Source organism: Melozone crissalis, unplaced genomic scaffold (genome assembly GCF_028551555.1).
Source record: "Melozone crissalis strain CALT ecotype California unplaced genomic scaffold, PUWL_Pcris_2 ptg000009l_1, whole genome shotgun sequence".
Lineage (NCBI taxonomy): Eukaryota > Metazoa > Chordata > Aves > Passeriformes > Passerellidae > Melozone > Melozone crissalis.
In genome coordinates this window covers 15,342,195-15,361,006 of record NW_026535787.1, presented here as the reverse complement: position 1 = coordinate 15,361,006, position 18,812 = coordinate 15,342,195, and the positions used below count along the sequence as shown (strand labels likewise).

The following is an 18,812-nucleotide window of genomic DNA, read 5'->3' as shown; positions in this document are numbered from 1 at the left end:
AAATACTTCCCAATGGTAATTTCCAGTTTTCTGTCATAAACAGGAGTGAATGGTCAGACTGTTTGATGCAAAAGCCTACATCAAAGAACTTTGCATATTCCATATTGATACCTTTGGACTTTCTTCTGATTTGTACGTTTAACAACTGTCAGTGTCACAATTTATAACCCTTTCAGTAGGATTTGTAAAGCTGCTTTTGAGCTTCTGCTGTGTCATTTCTGTACATTTAATTTAGATTTTGATTGGGTGTTTAAATGTTCTCTCATTCTAAGAAATGAGTGCAGACCTTGTTCTAATGGAAATGTTTGTTTTTTTTCATTATATAAAAATATATTCACACAAGATAGATCTATCCATCTATCTTAAATATCTATTAAATATATAGGTAACATATTTATTATATTTATACACCTATATATAAAGTACATGTCTTATACATACAAGATCAAAGATGCCAAAATATTTTAAATAAAAGAGCTTACAGGGGTATAGAGTACTTGTTCTAAGACAAATATCTGCTGAATTTCTGTCTTTTTTGTGTTTTTCACTGAACATTTAATTTACTATTGTAGTCAATTTTCTTCCTCATAAGGCAGTTTAATATCTGATGAGATGAGTTCAAGAATAATTTCATGAACTTTGTTTTCTCTAGGAAGGGGAGCTGTAATTGCATTTCAATCCATTTCTGAAATTCCAAGCAAATACTGATTTTTTTACACTCCCCTCCCTCAGAAGTGCTTGCAAAAGGAAAATGAAAGTGCCCTTCTGTGGGGCACTTGTCCTTCATCTGCAGATGAAGAGCCAAGTAATTGGTAGTTCTTTTAGAATGACTCACCCATTTCTTGCTGCCTCTTAAGCCAAGTACATTTAAGCTGTGTGTGTTGCAGCTAGAAATACTCTTGAATTTTAGTTATATATATGTACATATTTTAAAAAAACTCTTACATGGCAGTACGTGGTAATTCAAATATTTTGTATGTGTATATTTATTCATATCTGAGCATATGTTTTTGTGGCTATCAATACATATATGCCTTAGTCCTAAACTGATTTTGAAGAAGAAAGGAAATGTAAGGTAGGAGAACACTTTGCTAAAGCTGAATTGCCAATGTTCTCTGCTATTAAAGCACATCTGTTTAAAGTGCTAACTCAAGTCTGCATTTGTCTCCTCACATGGGTATTCAAGTCAAAGTGAAGGTGACAGGTGACAAGCTGAAAAACAGATGATTATATTCTTGTTTCTCAAAACTATGACAGAACAGAATCCATCAAATGTGGGTGATCTATTTTGAGATAACTTTATATCTCAAGTTATCAGATTTAAATTTTAAAATATTTGCATTTGTAGTTATCAATGTGTAGGGGAAAGCATATTGCAGCCAATTAGTTAATAAATGCCCTTTTTCAGACTGTTGGGTTTTCACCTCCAACAGTTGTCCCTTAGGCACAGTATTTTATTTTTTTTTGCTTTGTCAAGGGTGTTTTCTCCTCCACAGGGGGAAGAAAAGCTCAGCTGCATGTTGTAGCCACACTATTAGAGGGGATGTGGAGGTAGCTTGGGCTGCAGTGCCTCAGAGTTGGGTGTCCTTCCCACTCAATATCTGACCACCACCTGGGTCTGGATGTAAAAGGATGTGGCTTGTTGGCAGTACTTGGAGGAAGGTGGGAGGGTGTATTTTGGTGATATATGTACCCATTTTATTCATGAGGCCAAGAGGCAGGATCCACATGTGCTTTTGAAATTGTCTTGTCATGCTCATCCACAAATAGTTTTTAACTCTGACAAAGAGGTCACAAACATTTTTAAGCAGTGGAGCTCCTTGTTGCTGTCATCAGCTTTAATTAAAATTTACCTTGAAGTCTGCCTGAGGGACAGAGTCAGAGTCAGACATAGGTGCTGACTTTCAGTATAACTGCAGACCTCTCCCTGAATAGCTGCAGCTCAGTCAAGTGACCTGCAAGCTCTGGCTGCTCTTGCAACTCAGCACACCCTGGTGGCCCTCCTGCCTGTGTGTGGGAACTAGCTGGAAGCTTTGGTGTCCTTGATGTCCAAAGCTGAACATCTTTAGGAGTGATGGCCAAGCTGGAAACTTCCAGGTTTTCTCTGTTGTCTTAGTTTGAAAGTCAGGTACCTGCTAAGGAAGGCAGGAGCCTGCCTTGAAATGGAAAATGTAAACCCCTTCTCTCCGAATTTTTGAAATTAAGGAGGCTCTCAGGCAAAGATATGAGAATAGGAATAACAGTTTTTATTTGTATGTACAGTAAAGCAAATAAACACAATAACAACTCCAGCATTAACAACAAACAGAACCAGAAACCCAATAGCAGCCTTCTCAGCTGCAGTCACTTTGCTCTTTGGTGCAGTGATGGTCAGAGCTGGCAGGGTGCTGGGGGCTCCCGGTAGGCAGGGTGGGTGCGATGATTCCCCCACGGCTGCTGTGAAAAAGGAGCTTTTGCTTCACAAACTCCCTGGGGCATTGATCCCGGTGCTTCAGCAGGACACCTGGAAGCACCAAGCTGGGCAGGCAGGATGTCAGGCAGGGGATGGGGGGCTGCAGACCAGCATAAAAGTCAGAGCAGTGCTGAAGAAGCAGCAGGGGTGTGGTGGTGGCAGCTGGGCTCCCAGCAGGGCAGGGAGAGGCAAGCTCAGGAGCTCAGGCACCTGAGCAGATGGTGATAGGTCCCTCTTCTAGTGAGGTAGATGATAATCAGGTCTCCATTCAGGGACTGCTCTCAGGAGCAGAAGATCACCCCACAGCAGAAGAAGCAGCTCCAGGCTGGGCTCTGGCCACAGCAGCAAATTGCTTTTTCAAGCAGCAGCTCCAACCATCCTCCTCCGAAGCCAAGAGAGAGAACTAGCAGTTGTCTTAGCCCAATCTTTTACTGATCCTGGAGTTATAAATTCCCTAGAAAATTTTGTATTTGTAGATCAGTGCAGCATATTCAATTTTCCTTTTCTTTACCACTTCTTATGTAATTCAAAGAACCCTAAATGGGCAATCATCCCCTTAACCTGCACTGCAATAGAAACTTGTGTGCCTTGCCCATCAGCAGCAGTAGAACCTTCCAAAGCAAGTCCCCCTGGATTTGGGATCTGTGAAACCTCTGTCAATTCTCATGGCATCTCTGTCTCTCCTAGAGAAACTCTCAGATAAGAGAAGTGCAATCAGATGCCTTCTCCTGAGTTTGGCCGCTTCTTTTGTTTTTTTTTTAAAGTACTCTGTTGTTAGCGTTTTTTAGGAATTTATAGGAAAAAAATCTATACTTATAAAAGGAAAGAAACCTAACCCCCAACATTATCCACCCCAAATTTTTTCCTGTACCAACATGGTACATTAAATTTAAACTTTTAAATTATATACATACATGCATTACCTTACTTGTATACGTATCTATATATAGATATGGATACAGGCACAGTGTCATGGCTAGTTCATCCTAAAATAAGGTCCTCTTAAGGTATGCATCAGGCCTCTCCACTCTTCTGCATCACACACCAAGTGCAACCTGGTCCATGAGTGAAGAGAGCTCCATGGATGGGATTGTCCTTGCTGGAGGCAGAATTAACCCAAACAGTTGTTTTCAGTGTACTCCTTGTCTGCCATTGGAGCTTTATCTCCATCTGTTGTTTGCAAGGGCTCAGATTGGGCAGGGCCTGCTTGGTTGTTGGAATTTTGGGTGTTCACTAACCATGTGGCCTTTGCTAAATTAATCTCCCAGTCCTTGCACTCTTACTCAGTGCCTTCAAGGTGGTTTTAATAAGTTCATTTCATTGTTCAACTTTCCCAGCCACTGGTGCACGGTATGGAATAGGATACATCCACTTAATGCTATATTCTCTAGGTGTTTGTACGGCTATTCTTGATAGAAGTCCTATTGTCAGACTCAATTCTGTTGGGGGTACCATGCTTCCAAAGGATTTGCTTTTTAGGGCCCAGGATGGTGCTCCAGACAGTGGCATGAGACACAGGGTAGGTTTCCGACCTTCCAGTGGTGGCTTTTACTGTTGTGAGCACATAGCACTTGCTTTGGCGAGTTTGAGGCGGTGTGATACAGTCAATCTGCAAGGCCTTCCTATACTTACATTTGGACCACTGCCCACCATACCATAGAGGTTTTACCTGCTTGGCCTGCTTGATGGCAGCACATGTCTTACAGTATGGATAACCTAAGAAACAGTCTATGGTTAGATCTTCTCTTCAGTCTCATGCCTACTTATTTCATTACATTTCTGCCCTGATGACCTGAGGCATCATGGGCTCATTGAGCTAGGAATAATTCTTCTTTGTGTTACAAATCTAAATCTATCTTTGACACCTTCATTTTTACAGCCTGGTTGGTCTGCTTGTCTTTTCAATATTCTTTATTAGCCCAAGTCCTGGGGACATGGGCATCTACATGATAGACTTTCACAGGTGGCCAGTGAAAGTGGCAAATCTCTATCCAAGTGGCAATGTCTTTTTACTCACCAGCAGCCCGGATTGATTTTCTTCTGTGCTGCCAGTAGTGGCTTTTTTCCAACTTTCCAGCCAACTCCTCATAGCATTGGCTGCCATCCAGGACTCAGCATAAAGGTAGAGCTTTGGCCACTTTCTTTCAACAATGTCCAGGGCCAACTGAACAGCTTTAAGTTCAGCAAGTTGACTTGATCTGCCCTCTCCTTCAGTAGCTTCTGCAACTGTTGTGTGGGGCTCCATACGGCTGCTTTCCACTTCCGGTTCATCCCTACAATGCGACCGGAGCCATCAGTGAAAAGAGCATAGTGTGTTCCCTCTGGGGGCAGTTGGTTATACAGGAGAGCTTGTTTCTGCTCTTTATCAGGGAGACCAAAGTTTTCACCTTCTGGCCAGTCTGTAATTATCTCCAAAACTCCAGGGCAATTTGGGTTTCTAGTATGGGCTCGCTCTCTGATGAGAGCAATCCATTTGCTCCATGTGGCATTGGTGGCATGGTGGGTAGAGAGAACCTTTGCTTTAAACATCCACCCCAGCAGCAGTAGTCAGGATGCCAGGAGGAGTTGTGCTTCCATGCCAGTCAGCTCCAAGGCAGCTTGGACTCCTTCACAGGCAGCCAAGATTTTCTTCTCTGTTGGAGTGTAGTTGGCTTCGGACCCTCTGTAACTTTGGCTCCAGAATCCCGGTGGTCAGCCTTGAGTCTCCCCAGGCACCTTCTGCCAAAGGCTGCAGGACAAACCATTATCTCGGCTGCAGAGTAGAGCACATTCCTCACCTTTGATGTTGTCCTGACTGGGCCAAGGGGAGCTGCGTGAACGATCTTGTGCTTGATCTTGGCAAAGGCTTGTTGCTGCTCAGGGCCCCAGTGGAAATCATTCCTTTTGTGGTAATGAGGTTGAGAAGGCTCTCGATTTGGCCACACTCAGGAATGTGCATTCCTGAAAAACTGATGGTGCCTCATAAGGCTTGTGTTTCCTTCTTGCTGGTCGGTTGGAGACATTGTGGTGATCTTATTTATAATGTCATTGGGAATCTGACGCCATCCATCTTGCCACTTTACTCCCAGGAAGTGGATCTTTCAAACAGGTCCCCTGACTTTGCTCTTCTCGATGGTGAAGCCAGCTTCCAGCAGAATCTGCATTGTCCTCTCTCCTTTCTCAAATACTTCCATTGCTGTGTTCCTCCACAGAATGATATCATTGCCGATGAATGGTACAGTGGTGATGGTGAAATTTCCAAGCCAGTTTTTAGAAATCAAGAAAAATTTAAAGAGGAACCAAGTGGGTTTGGCCCATTTTTAACTTTTACTCCTGTGTAAATGGAAACAAGTCATCTTTCATGCAGACTCTCTGCAAGGTGGCTTTAGCCACATCTATTCATAAAACATATACCGGGGTTTCCCCCAGGGGAAAGCTGCAGTATTATTTGAAGTCTCTTGTGTTTCTGGAGGCCAGGTATTTTGGGGACAAGGGAACAGGGAAATCATTCTTGTTTGTATAGAGGCTCAACTCCTAGTAGAGTCAGGTTTGTGGCATATGAAAATTTTATCAGCATGTTTTAACTTTGTAATGCCCTGTTAAAAAGGAATCATAGTGTCTTCTGTTTTGCCAAGGTTGCTTTCAAAGTTGTAGTAGGCAACATAATAAAAAATGAAATATTAAAGACTTGGTGTCTGAAATGAGTTGGAGAAGTTGTTAACTTCACCTAGAAGGCTGTTCAACCATATGTGATGCCATGAGAAAGATTCACACCCACTTGTGCTCGAAGTTGACAGAAAGTCACTATGTGTTTACATATTTAAAGATCATTTATTCATTAGTAGTAAATTTCAAGTAGATCAGAAACGAACCTGAAACCTTGTGACAACAGAACATTAAGTTCAAGAAATATTTTGAAAGCATCAGTAGCAGTGGCTGAACATATATTTTGGACCTGTTCTCTGTATCACTCAGATCAGAACTAAAAATTATCCCAGAAGATTCTTGACATTTAATCCACCAAATGCATTGGCTAGTCAACTTCAGTATTTCCTTCTGTTGTCCCTTGGAAGTGTCCTTTCCATTCACATAGCACTTGTAACAGCAGAAGGAGAAACTCTGTAGTTGGTAATTCCAGGTCAGTTCAACATTTGGTGGTTCTCTATGGAAGGCATGCAGGGAACCTCTAGATAAGCTGTCTCCTGAGAGAGGCAGAAGAGTTCCTGAGGAACTTTCTTGCTTCTTTCACATGAACTGAGTGCATTTTGTGCGAAGTTGATCTTCTTTCAAAATAAAATTTAGTTGATGGTATAATGGAGTGAGCATGTTTACAGTATTATTCAGCTGTCAAAATATGGGATGCTAATGTTGATCTTTTTTTTAATCTTTACTTTTTGGGGCATTGCAGAGTCCCAGGTTCTTTCTTTTCTATTTAAAGGGAAGGGAGGGAGATTAAGAAACAGGTAACTGTTTTCCTTACAGAGATTTCAAATAAAATGTTCTCTCATATGACCTTGAAGTAATTTTGTTGCTGACACATCATGATAATTTTCTTCATTTAGCGATGATAAGGCTGTAGAAGAACAAGCAGAGGAAGATGAGGAGCTAACTGTTGTGGAAGATGAAGATGCTGATGACGATGATGATGATGGTGATGAAATTGAAGAGACAGGAGAAGAGTATGAGGAGGCAACTGAAAGAACGACCAGTATTGCAACCACTACCACCACAACTACAGAGTCTGTGGAAGAGGTTGTCAGAGGTAAGTTCATCAGGCTTGGGGCTGCTTTGCATATTTGCACTTTACAACAAAAAAATGTTCCAAACAGCAAAATACCCAAAGCTGCAGTGTTGTTGTGCTTTTTGACTCCTGTAATTTACGTGTTTAATCCCCTCACCGTTCCCTTTCCCATTACAAATATTCTGTGGGGTTAGTTCTGCCCCAACCCTTTGGATTTTCTGATCTCCAGTCCTCCTGGTCCACAGATGCTGCAGGGAATGTCTGTCCTTGAATTGTGTTTGTTCTGTGTGTTGTTCACAACATTTCTTGTTCAGAAACAGAAGGGTTGATTTTATTTTAAAGTAGCATTAAATAAAATTCAACTGTCCTATGTAGCAAATTGGAAAGTGTGTATGATTTATCATGCACATGAGTTACAGAAGGATATGAAGTATCAGTTCCAAGCAGGAGGTATCATGAGCTGGTTTGGTCCCTCTTATTAACAGTAGTGATGGATCATTTTGTGTGATTCTGTTAGATACTTGTTTGTTATGTTTCTCCATGAATTAGTAATTCAGTAAAGTTAGACAAATTTAAAATAACTAATGAGTTTTAATGTGTGGGAAAGAAAGAAATAGGAAAAAAAAGAATACGTGGAGTGAGAAAGATCTCTGTTCTAAAATTTAATTTTCGTTATATGTTTTAGTTCTTAACAGGACTGCATTTTAAAATTTGAATTTTACACTAGTTCATGGTCAGCATAGCAACATTTTTTTTTTAAATGCCTCATTTCTCCTACAATGCATATTGGAATTAATTATCCTTATTTTTCCATTTTAATAACAGTTCAGTGTGGTGCAAATTTAAGTAAAATTGATCCCAGTTCTTCTACAATGCTTATATCTTTGCTGATAAATGTTGGAGATGGTATTAAAAAATGGGATTAAAGACTACATTTGAAAAGAAAGGAGTTGTGACGTGGAGGAGGCAGAGGGAAAATGATAGAAATTGGGGCCATTGTGAAATGAGGGAGAAAATACCTGGCCTGTCTCCCCATGCTTCCCTATCTCCTGCCTCTGGGTATTCTTGGGACTCCAATGGTAGTGGAGTCCCACATTTTGCATGTGGCAGTGGCCCTTCCTCTTGAGCCTTGGTTCCAGAGTTTGTCAGAGGAGAGGGTGCTGCCTGCAATTTATCACACCAGGATACAGAAACATGCCCAGGGGATGCTTTGGGAAAAGCAGAGTTACTTGCTTATGTTTCTCTGTTCAGTCTACATGGAGCACTAAAGCTTTGCTAAAATCACCAGCAAATGTTTCTTTCTAAGGCTGGCAACTCAGTCTTGTGTGTTTCTGTCTTATATAGTTGTTGAGTGTTTTGCTCAGTTGTTGGAGAGCCCTTTCAGTGAGGAGGGGGTAGAAGGATTTTATATCTTTAAACCAATTAAACATATTTCCATATGTGAGCTTTTACCCCCTGGGGATAAAATGCCCTGTTATCACTGGCAAATGAATATTGAAAGGGGAAAAAAAAAAAGAAAAAGACACTTGACTTTAATGACATTTTGGATGAGTGGAAATGAGGACAAATTTGGTAGTAATGTTTCTTTACTGAGGGTGATGTTTCAAAGAGTTTAAGATTTATAGCTTTCAGGAAAGTAGCATACAATCACCTGAATATAAAACATAACATATAAAAGATGAGAGAAACTATTGAAACAACCTTTCAGAAGTCCTTTAAAAATTTATATATTTGCTGATCGTGAAGTGATCGCATGTTGTTTTTCCCAAGTCTAATATTTCCCACCTTGGGTGACTGTGAGGAAAATACGCATTGGTTCAAGTGTAATGAGGACAATGTGTTACCAATACAAGTTTTCAGCACAGTACTGCCACAAGCCTTTGGGTTTCCTGACCTTCAGCCTTGCTGGGGCACGCATGGTGTAGGGACTGTCCTGGAGAGTGAGTGCTGTCTGACAGAGCTGCACTGTGCAAAGTGCTTGCTTATTTATTCAGGTAGAAGTGTCCAAATGGCATAGCCTTGATTCTTGCTTTTGCTTCCCTTCTTACCCACAAGAGAAAGATTCCTACAGGGTCCCTGTCCTCCTGGTGCAGGCAGCAGATCCAGCATAGGAACTTGTGTGGTGAGCATCTTGCTGATGCAAGTGTCATTGTAAATGAAAGAGGCTGAGGGACCTTGTTGAGAACTTATGTATTAAAAAGTGGTCTTTACTATGGAGACACCCTGAAAGCCTCTCTAAAAGGATTGAAGTGTCAGAGCTTCATTGATGTGGACTGAGCTCTGTTCCAGGCTGCCTTGCCCAAGCACTACTTATAAAACATCCTAGGATGCTCTTCACAACCCTTTACACCCAGTTTTATGAAGCTGTAACTAATATTATGTCTTCACATTAAAGAACATAGAGAGTGGGTTTATCCAGTTTAAGAGGAGCTGCTTTTCAAATGGACAAAGCCATAAGTTAGGATCTAATTGTGGGCTGGTACTGAGCCCCTTCTCTGCCAAATCAGTGGAATGGCTGCCATCAGCCATAAATAATTGAAAAGCATAAATGCAGTGTTATACTTTAAAGATACTTGAGCTATTGCAGAATAAATTTTTCTGGCAGTTTTATTTCTGTGCATATTTTAATGAATTGTGACCAAAATAGTAATAATAGAACCACTTACAAACTTATTTTCAGTGAAAAGGAAATTAATCTTTCCTAGAGAATGAAAAAGGTCCATTGGCAGGAGGATAGTATTTTCATTCTGCAGCAACCACATTTCTATGTGTTTCTTAAAAAATGTTAATAAGCTTTCCATAGGGCAGTATTTGCCACTATTCACTTTCCTACCTTTTGTGAGAGATGATCTTTACTCTGAATTCATAGGGTGTATAGCAGCAGACCCAGTTTAAACTTTTGGATATGCTCTTGCTGGGCTTCAGATGTTAAATCCAGATGATTGTGGGTCTGAGATTACAGTGATTCAGATGGTAAAATTAGAAATAATTTCACCTCTGGTCATGGGGAGATGTTAGCTTTGAATTTGTGCTGAAGAAAATATGGCTCATTTATAAAGACCTGCTCTTGATTTTTGTCTCTATGTGGAGTAAGGGAAGTGACTCTGATGGCCAGGATTTAGGTAAGGGAGTGGTTTAATTTCTGCAGTCATTGCTGTGGTGTTACGGGTGTTGCAGAGCTGCTCCCAAGGATCCAGGTTCCCGTGATTTTTCCAGCATGTGATGGAGGCAAGCAGGAGCACTGCTTCCCCCATCACGTGCAGTTGTTTGGGATTTTGTTTCTGCTGTCCTTCTGCACAGGACAGCAGAAGGACACAGGAGGGAACAAGAAAAATTAGTCTTGGCATACAACAATCTCTCTTGGCATACAACAAAGAATAAGCAGTTTTGACATAGTGCTTCCCATCAGAATCACAGAATCACGAGGTTGGAAGAGACCTTCAAGATCATCGAGTCCAACCCATGCTCCAACACCTCAACTAAACCACAGCACTAAGTGCCACATCCAGTCTTTTTTTAAAGATATCCAGGAATGGTGACTCCACCACCTCCCTGGGCAGATAATTCCAATACTTTATCACTCTTTCTGTGAAAAGCTTTTTCCTAAAATCTAATCTATATTTCCCTTGATGCAGCTTGAGACTGTGTCCTCTCATTCTGTCAGATGTTGTCTGGAAAAAGAGACCAACCCCACCTGGCTACAGCCGCCTTTCAGAGAGTTGTAGAGTGATAAGGTCACCCCTGAGTCTCCTTTTCTCCAGGTTAAACATCCCCAGCTCCCTCAGTCATTCCTCACAGGGTTTGTGTTCCCAGCCCCTCACCAGCCTCGTTGCCTCCTCTGGACGCACTCAAGCGTCTCCAGGTCCTTCCTAAACTGAGGGGCCAGAGCTGGACACAGCACTCAAGGTGTGGCCTCACCAGTGCCAGTACAGGGGCAGAATGACCTCCCTGCTCCTGCTGGCCACGCTGTTCCTGACACAGGCCAGGAGCCTTTGGCCTCCTTGGCCACGAGGGCACACTGCTGGCTCATGTTCATGTCAGCCAGTGCCCCCAGGGCCCTTTCTGCCTGGGCACTGTCCAACCACAGTGTCCCCAGCCTATAATGCTGCAGGGGGTTATTGTGGCCAAAATGCAGGACTTGGCACTCTAGACTAATTAAGCTCCATCCCATTGGACTGTGCCCATCCATCCAGCCGATCCAGGTCTCTCTGCAGAGCCCTCCTGTCTTCCAACAGATCGACACAGACTCTCAGCTTAGTGTCATCTGCAAATGTGCTAATGAAGGACTCAATCCCCTCATCCATGTCATCAATAAAAATATTAAACAGAACAGGCCCCACACAGACCCCTGAGGACACCCCTGGTGGCTGCCCCCAGCTGGATGCAGCGCCCTCACCAGCACTCTCTGGGCCCGGCCATGCAGCCAGTTCCTAACCCAGCACAGAGTGCTCCTGTCCAAGCCCTGGGCTGCAGCTTCTCCAGGGGTGTGCTGTGGGACACAGTGCCAAAGGCCTGTCATCATAGTCAGTCAGATCCCATTAGAGGAGAGCAGTGGGGTCAGCCCAGCAGCCTGGAACAAAACATGTGGCAGCTTCTCTGCACACCTGCTAACAGACATGGGGGAATCAGCATCATAAGCCTCACCTGCCTCCTCCAGCAGTGTAATATTGCCCTTTATCAGTTGGGTTGGCTTTCTCTAATTCAGCTGGATTTCTTTAGGAAGTTAGGAAACAATCTAAGCAGTGCTGCTTCATGTGACATTTTGACTGTATTTACTGTCTGGAGTTACAAGTGAGAGGCCATATGCCGGTTTCCTAGCAAGAGAAAAGTAGCCTGATGTTGGTATGGTAGCTCTTAGTGTCATTGATCCACCATGAATGGTTTTCTGCTGGAGATTTTTAACTGAAAGACTTAATATCCATTCAGTGACTCCTACTATATATTGTAAATGAAGAGAGATTAAGCCTGATTGCGAGACTTGTCAGCTGGGAATTTTGTTACAATATTAGTAGTGGATGCTACATTAATTGGGTTTTTTTTTCCCACACTCCGTAGGTTTGCCCCACTTTCATAGAATCATAGAATGGCCTGGTTTAGAAAGAACCTTAAATATTTGGAATCCAGTTCCAGCCCCCTGCCATCTGCAGAGATGCCTCACTCTAGACCAGGTTGCTCCAAGGCTTGCCCTTGGACACTTTGAGGGATGGGGCGTCCACAGCTTACCAGGGCAACTTTTCATCTTTGAAAAGTTACCATCTTTGTACTGCAGTAGTGGTTCCTTGCTCTTCTTCCTTGCCTTCAAGGCTATGCAGTGTGCTTTATTTGGAGAGGGATGATGTGTGATTGCATTTCATATCAAGAAAACATGATTAGTTGCTATATAAATAGTACGTATTCATATAAATCCACTGGGGTTTTTTGCTATGAGATCTTCATTCAGAATGATCATCTACTGTAATTTATGAATGAAAGCTGATAAAATTAACCTAATGGATTTGCATTTATTGCTTTTAATTAGACATTTTAATTTAAAGCACAGCTATTCTCCCATAATGTAATACTTTATTATATGTTGTAATTGGAGGAAATATTTTTTGTAATCTGGTGATCTTGTTGATGGAGATGCAATACAGTACTACCTCTTTGGGTCGAGGGCAAAAGTACTGAAATACTAAACACACTAATAGTGTTATTTTATGTAAATTGGAAGGTGGAGAGTATTTTCATTTGAAATACATCCTGCCAGAAAAAATTACCAAGAATCTGTTTCCCTAGAGAAGATGTCTTGTTATTATACTGAAGCAGTAATTAATTGCAAATTTTTTTTCTGAAGATTTTTCTGCTTAAAAAGTCTGGCATGCACTTCAGGCTAATCCTCATACTCACTGTCAGGCCGTGTTAGCAGAATTGTGATGTTATGTGGAAAGATTACCTTTTCTAGAACACATGAATTCATTAAACTGTATTAGCCTAGATTTAAAATCAAGCTGGGTTTTCTGTTTGCTTTCTGGCCATCAGTGGTAGCTTTATGGCACTTTAGTTCCAAATATAGTTCTGTTGTGCACAAGAAATAAAAAATATATTTTCACATATTTGTTCCGCTTCAGAACTATAAGGCTTTGTATTCTAGCCAAATATACTATTAATTTTTTTTAATATTCTAAATATGCCCTTGCAGTAGCTTAAGAATAAACATTATAGAGAGAATTTCATCTTGATTACACAGGATGGAAATTACAATTAGGGGTATTTAACAGCTTTAGAGGAACTGTCCTCAGTATTGCATTGAGAAGTCATAATTTGGCTTTTTTAACTTTTCTCTGTAAAAAAGCATTTTAGAAATTGTGTGGCTTGTGCACCAACTTTAGTCCCAGTGCACGTGCCAGCTTCACAGCTGTCTTCTCCTAATTCCAAAAGCCTCTTCTGAAATTAGCTCTTGTCTTTGAATACTCAAATTAAAATTTGGTTGCCTCTTCCAACCATATATTCAGAATGAGGAAGTTTTGTTTCGGTGAAATTATCTTCAAATATTCCCTTTTGATTGATTCATTGAGTGAAAACAATTGTGCCTTTTTAGAACACAAAGAGTACAACTGAAAGAAAAACAGTGCATTTGCTCTTGCCTAATTTTTCTCAGCTAGTTTGAGAAACAAAGACAGGGGCATATATATTAATATCCTCAAACTATAGCTCAATTCCTGAAGATATGAAAGCCAAAATTACTCCAATTGTGATGTTTTATATACTAGTGCCTGAAGAAGGGGAGCATATACCTCATGATATACATTTCAGAGGTTACTCCTTTGGCCTCTCTTGCATTTATCAGTTACTTTGTTCTTTAGCGAGATATAAATGGTAAAATAAAAGATCTGATCCCATATACTTAAACAGCTGTTTGAGGTCCTCATTTAAGAGGTGTTCAGGACACAGTTTGGACAGCAAACACACACCAGTGCTAATGGGCTCATTTAGACCCTCAGTATGATTTTGTTCTGTGTACTTGTTTATATCAGCTTCAAACTTGCAGGGCTGTAGTACAGAAAGGCTCATCAATACAATATATTTTCCATTACCATGGCTATATTTATATTTATCAAGACTTTGCAGTATTTATAAGTCAGCATGATGGTACCTTTCTTCTGTAGCATTAAGGTAAATAGGTTTCTCAGAGGTGTAAACTAGACATGGGAAACCAATTTCCAAGACAGGTCAGAGTTAGTAATTTAACTCCTCCTGTTGGTCCCTTTTTTCTTAGATGTCTTCAAATTTAATTTCTGATTTAAGATTTGGGGCTGACTGCCAGTATTAAATGAACTTAGTTCTCATGATGATGTAAATAAATTCAAATCCTGAAAAAATATTGAATAAACCTGATATTTACAGTCATAGAAATATGTAAATGTAGCTTTAATTATTCTCCCTGTTAGAAGCCCATGTTTTATTTCCAATTTCTTAGTTGAAAATGTTGTTAAGAATTTAAGTCCCATAAGGGAAAAAAAAAGCATGGAGTTGAGATTTTGAAATACAGAAATTATAATTTCACTTTGATTTGAAATTGGTTTTCTTCAAGTAGCAGTAGAAATAAATGGTAATGAAAATTTTAAACTGACATTCAGAACCATGTTTTATATTTCCCTCTGTAAAAAGTGATCATCAAAAATATCTAAAATGTTTGCACATAAATTCTAATGAGCTCTACTTACAGCATTTTGGTAAATGAGTGCTTATGGAAGTACTTTGCCCAAAGTCAGTATAAATCAGTGTCCACATACTTAAAGACTGTATTTCCTAGGGTGCTGAAGTCTGTGCTTTTCAAAGAAAAAATAAGACAGTCTGTGCCAATGTTTAATGTAACTGGTTTTCAGTATTCAGCTACTTAATTTAAAAGCAAATCAACAAGCTTTGCCATAGCCCTGTCCTTCAGGGAGTGGTGCTTGCATGGTTAGAAACAACTGGCTTTGCCCTGACATGCTGGAATAAGTACAAGAAGCTTGGAATGGGGAAAGTTGCCTTACATTTTCCTGATTATCTCAAAAGTTATTTGTCATGTCTAAGATTTTGCAGAATGGAGATATTGACATCTATGGTTTAGGACACAGGATGACAGAAATTTGACTGTTGGAGTAGAATGGTTTGAAAACTCTAAAAGCAACTATTCATGAACCTGAGTTGTTGCAAAGGCTTGTCCTCTTTAATTGTATCCAATTTCTTGAAGCTAAAGGCAAAAGTTTGTCTTTGGAGGAGGAAGCATTGCATTAGTAAGCAGATGGGACTCACTTTCTTTATGCAGAAAAGTCTATTCTTTATTCACATAACTCATTTTCATACAGTTTTCACAGACCTTGTTTTACTTCAATTGGCAAGTAGTTTTCTTGCTACTCAATTCATTGGTTAGTAACTGGCATTCTGCCTATCAAATCTCCCTAATTTTTGGTTGTTTACATATCTTCTTATCTGATTATCAGGGGACAGATTTCTTGTTTATTGCAGGTGCAATTTTTTTTTTTCTGTAAGTATAGGTTTTTATGTGAATGGATTCTTAAGATTTCTTCACATGGGAACTTAGCTAGCTGCAGTTAAAAGAAGTAACAGGCCAGCTGCTAATTCAGCAGAGCAAAACCTGATTTCATAAGGCCTTTCTTTTATAATACCTCTACCTGTATGTAACAGGAGGAGTAAGTTCCTTAAATAAAGCAAAGCTCATTGTTGATGCTGTACTGCATACGAATTATTTGTGGTATCAAGTAAAACTGAATTGCATGTTTGCAAAAAGTAACTCATCTTTGCCTCAGTTTTCAGCAACAGAATTAAAATATGAAGCAAAGACAGATTTCAATTTTATGATGATTCATTTAGCTTAACCCACCCACTACAGCAGTGCATGCTGCCTACCTGCTCCTAATATCTGCTAAAATAGTGTAGTTCACCCCCTGTAGACATTAATTGCTATACTTGGCAGCAGCAGAAGGAAGGGGAAGTGGTGCTTGGATTAATAGCCCAAGAAAACCTGTTAAATTTCTCATCTTCCCTGTCTTCTCAGCTGAGGTGTTGCAGCTGAGAACCAAATGCAGTGGCTTTTTCTTGTAAGGACAAATGATGGATGGGGATTTAGAGAGGCACAGGATATCTGGCCCACAAACAGGAGTGATGGGACCATTGCCCAGTCATAGAAGCTGCTTTAAAAATGTACCTTTGCCCCAAAGCAGGGGTGAAGGAATGCTACTCTGAGCTCTACAGAAAATGGCAGACAGGCATGGTAACATCAGGAAAGGGATGAACGACAGCAATGACATGTTTCCTAGACTGAACTGGCACCACACTTCCCTCAAAAAGAGCAGTCATGAAACAGTAAACCAGAGCACTTCCCCCTCTCTTGTTTATTCTCCATTTAGGTCATAAACATTAGAAGACAATAGAACATTTCTCTCTGTGGTGACCTCAGTACCATGCAGGTCTCACCAAGGGCAGTGGGGTTGGCAGTGCAGGCTGGAGGGAGGGATGTCCCTCCCCTGATGGGAGGTGACGGGTCAGGCAGGGGGCCTGTCAACAGCCACAACAGTGGGCTTCAAAGCTTCTGGCTTGCTCTTTTTAATATGTTACTCAGTATTTATAAATAATATGTTACTCAGTATTTATTTATACTCAGTATTTATATTATATAAACAAGTGTTTACTGAACACTTGTTCAAGTGCATCTTCATGTGTATGAATGACTTAGTTCACCAATGAGACAATTCCAGTGTCCAGTCTGATGGACAATTACCTTTGCTTTTGCACATTCAAATCTCTGTTGCTATTTCTGTGGGAGGGGTACCTGTAGGAAATTTCAGATTAAATCTGTAAACAGTTTCCAACCTGAAAACAGCACAAAATAGATCAGTCTGTATAGCAAAACAAATATTTTGAAGGAAACCTAGAAGGGGCTTACTGTGTGGCTACAAGCTAGCTCACAGTCAGCATTAAATAAGAAAGGCTGAATTGTTAGACCTTTGTATTTTCAGAAATTACATTTCCTGTCAGTAAAAATTCTTTTAAAAATACATGTATGTTTTATATCAGAAGTCACTATTAATTTGTAGTTTACATGTGCCAGCTTTTCCAAGACTGTGCAAAGCTAGCTTTTTGTCAAGATTTGACTGTATAATTAGGTGGTGTGGCTGGATTTGGTTTTAAAATAAATCAGGAGAACTACTTGTATACTAAAAATGATCTATAAATAATCATATGGTAATATACAATTAATTGTAGTTAATGTGCTGTGCAATTAATGATACTTATTTTGTTTTTTCTTCAAGTAAATAACTCAGTATTCTTTTCCCCCTAACTTCTTCATATACAAGTGCAGCATTTTTAGCACATCCTTGATGGTTGCACACTCTTGGATCTGTTTCTCTCACACTAAATGTATGTTTCCTGAAATTGATTCTTGACATTATTTATAGTTAGAATATGTGAATAAGTTAAATGCATGTAAAATTGTACCTGTGTTGTATATTTAAGGAAATGTAGGTTGTATTGCCAGTGACAACTGGACAGCAAAAACCTGTTTGTAAGCAGTGGTGCTTCTGAGGATAGTGAATTGATGGATCAGAAGAGACACTGAAAAGCAGGATTCTTTGCAGCCAACATTTTGAGAGGTGATGAACATGTAGGGGATTTTTAGTGCTAGTGCAGTGATATTTTTTTCTTACCTTTCAACCCTTAGGAATGTGATTTCCACAAAATTCAAATTTATGCAGAGAATTTAAAAGGCTCTAGTTGAGTGTAGCAGTTTGTTAGCCAGGTAGTGTGTGGGATGAAAGTAAATGAGGGGTTTATTGGTTTAACATAATGTATATTTTAAATGACTTGTGCAGCACATGGAAAGATAAAACTGTTTTTGTCTGTTTGGAACATTATTGCTGAAAGGCTATATGTTTACATGTGTAATTGGCTGAAAGGCTATATGTTTGCATGTGTAATTGGCTGAACTCCAAATTGCAGGCAGAATTTGCTTTGTCTTCCTTTAATTTGTGTGGTTTGGTTCTTCCCTCAGATTTTTCTGTGTTGCACAATGCAGGCAGAGACTATAGCAGCTCACAGTGAACACAAGCACAAATTATTTTAATTTTTTTCCTGTAGGTATATTCACTGGGGGCGAGATTTCCTCCTATGGATGGTTCAAGCTACAGCAGTAATTTTAGATATGTGAGCCCTTGAACTGTGAATTAAAAACCCTGTGCTGGGTGGCTTGCAAAAGGGAGTTTCTTCATCACAGGCTACATTTAAATAGGTGGCTGAAGTGAATTTGTTTTCCACTATAATGTATTAACAATTGTTTGTTGGTTGGTTTGTTTTGTATAATTTGGTCAGGGAGGGTATATAGAGCTAAAAAAGAACAAGATGAACAACAAGAACAACAATACTTTCAGATGTTTCCTTTCAGGTACCAAGTAAGCTGCTTGGGCAAGAATCCACCCAGGGCTATTGGCAAAACCCCCAGTCAGCTTGTGGTTGTACCCCTCTGGCCTGGAAGCAGATGAAATTGCACATTTGTTTCAGGGCAGCATCTCTCAATGCGCAGATAAACTCGCTAGAAACATAAGATATAGGCAGGATAAGGAGACTTTGTGGCAGGAATCCATATCAGTTCAAAATTTA

General features: G+C 40.2%; 1 protein-coding gene across 3 annotated transcripts in view; it reads left to right on the top strand.

Annotated features, from left to right (window-relative positions):
- Nucleotides 1-18,812, top strand: part of APP (amyloid beta precursor protein) — a 199,370-nt gene that overhangs the window by 111,674 nt on the left and 68,884 nt on the right. For all 3 annotated transcript variants that reach the window (XM_054270244.1, XM_054270245.1, XM_054270243.1), the window contains exon 6: nt 6,994-7,193. In XM_054270244.1, coding sequence (XP_054126219.1) covers nt 6,994-7,193 — 200 coding nt within the window. The remainder of the gene's footprint in view (nt 1-6,993; nt 7,194-18,812) is intronic.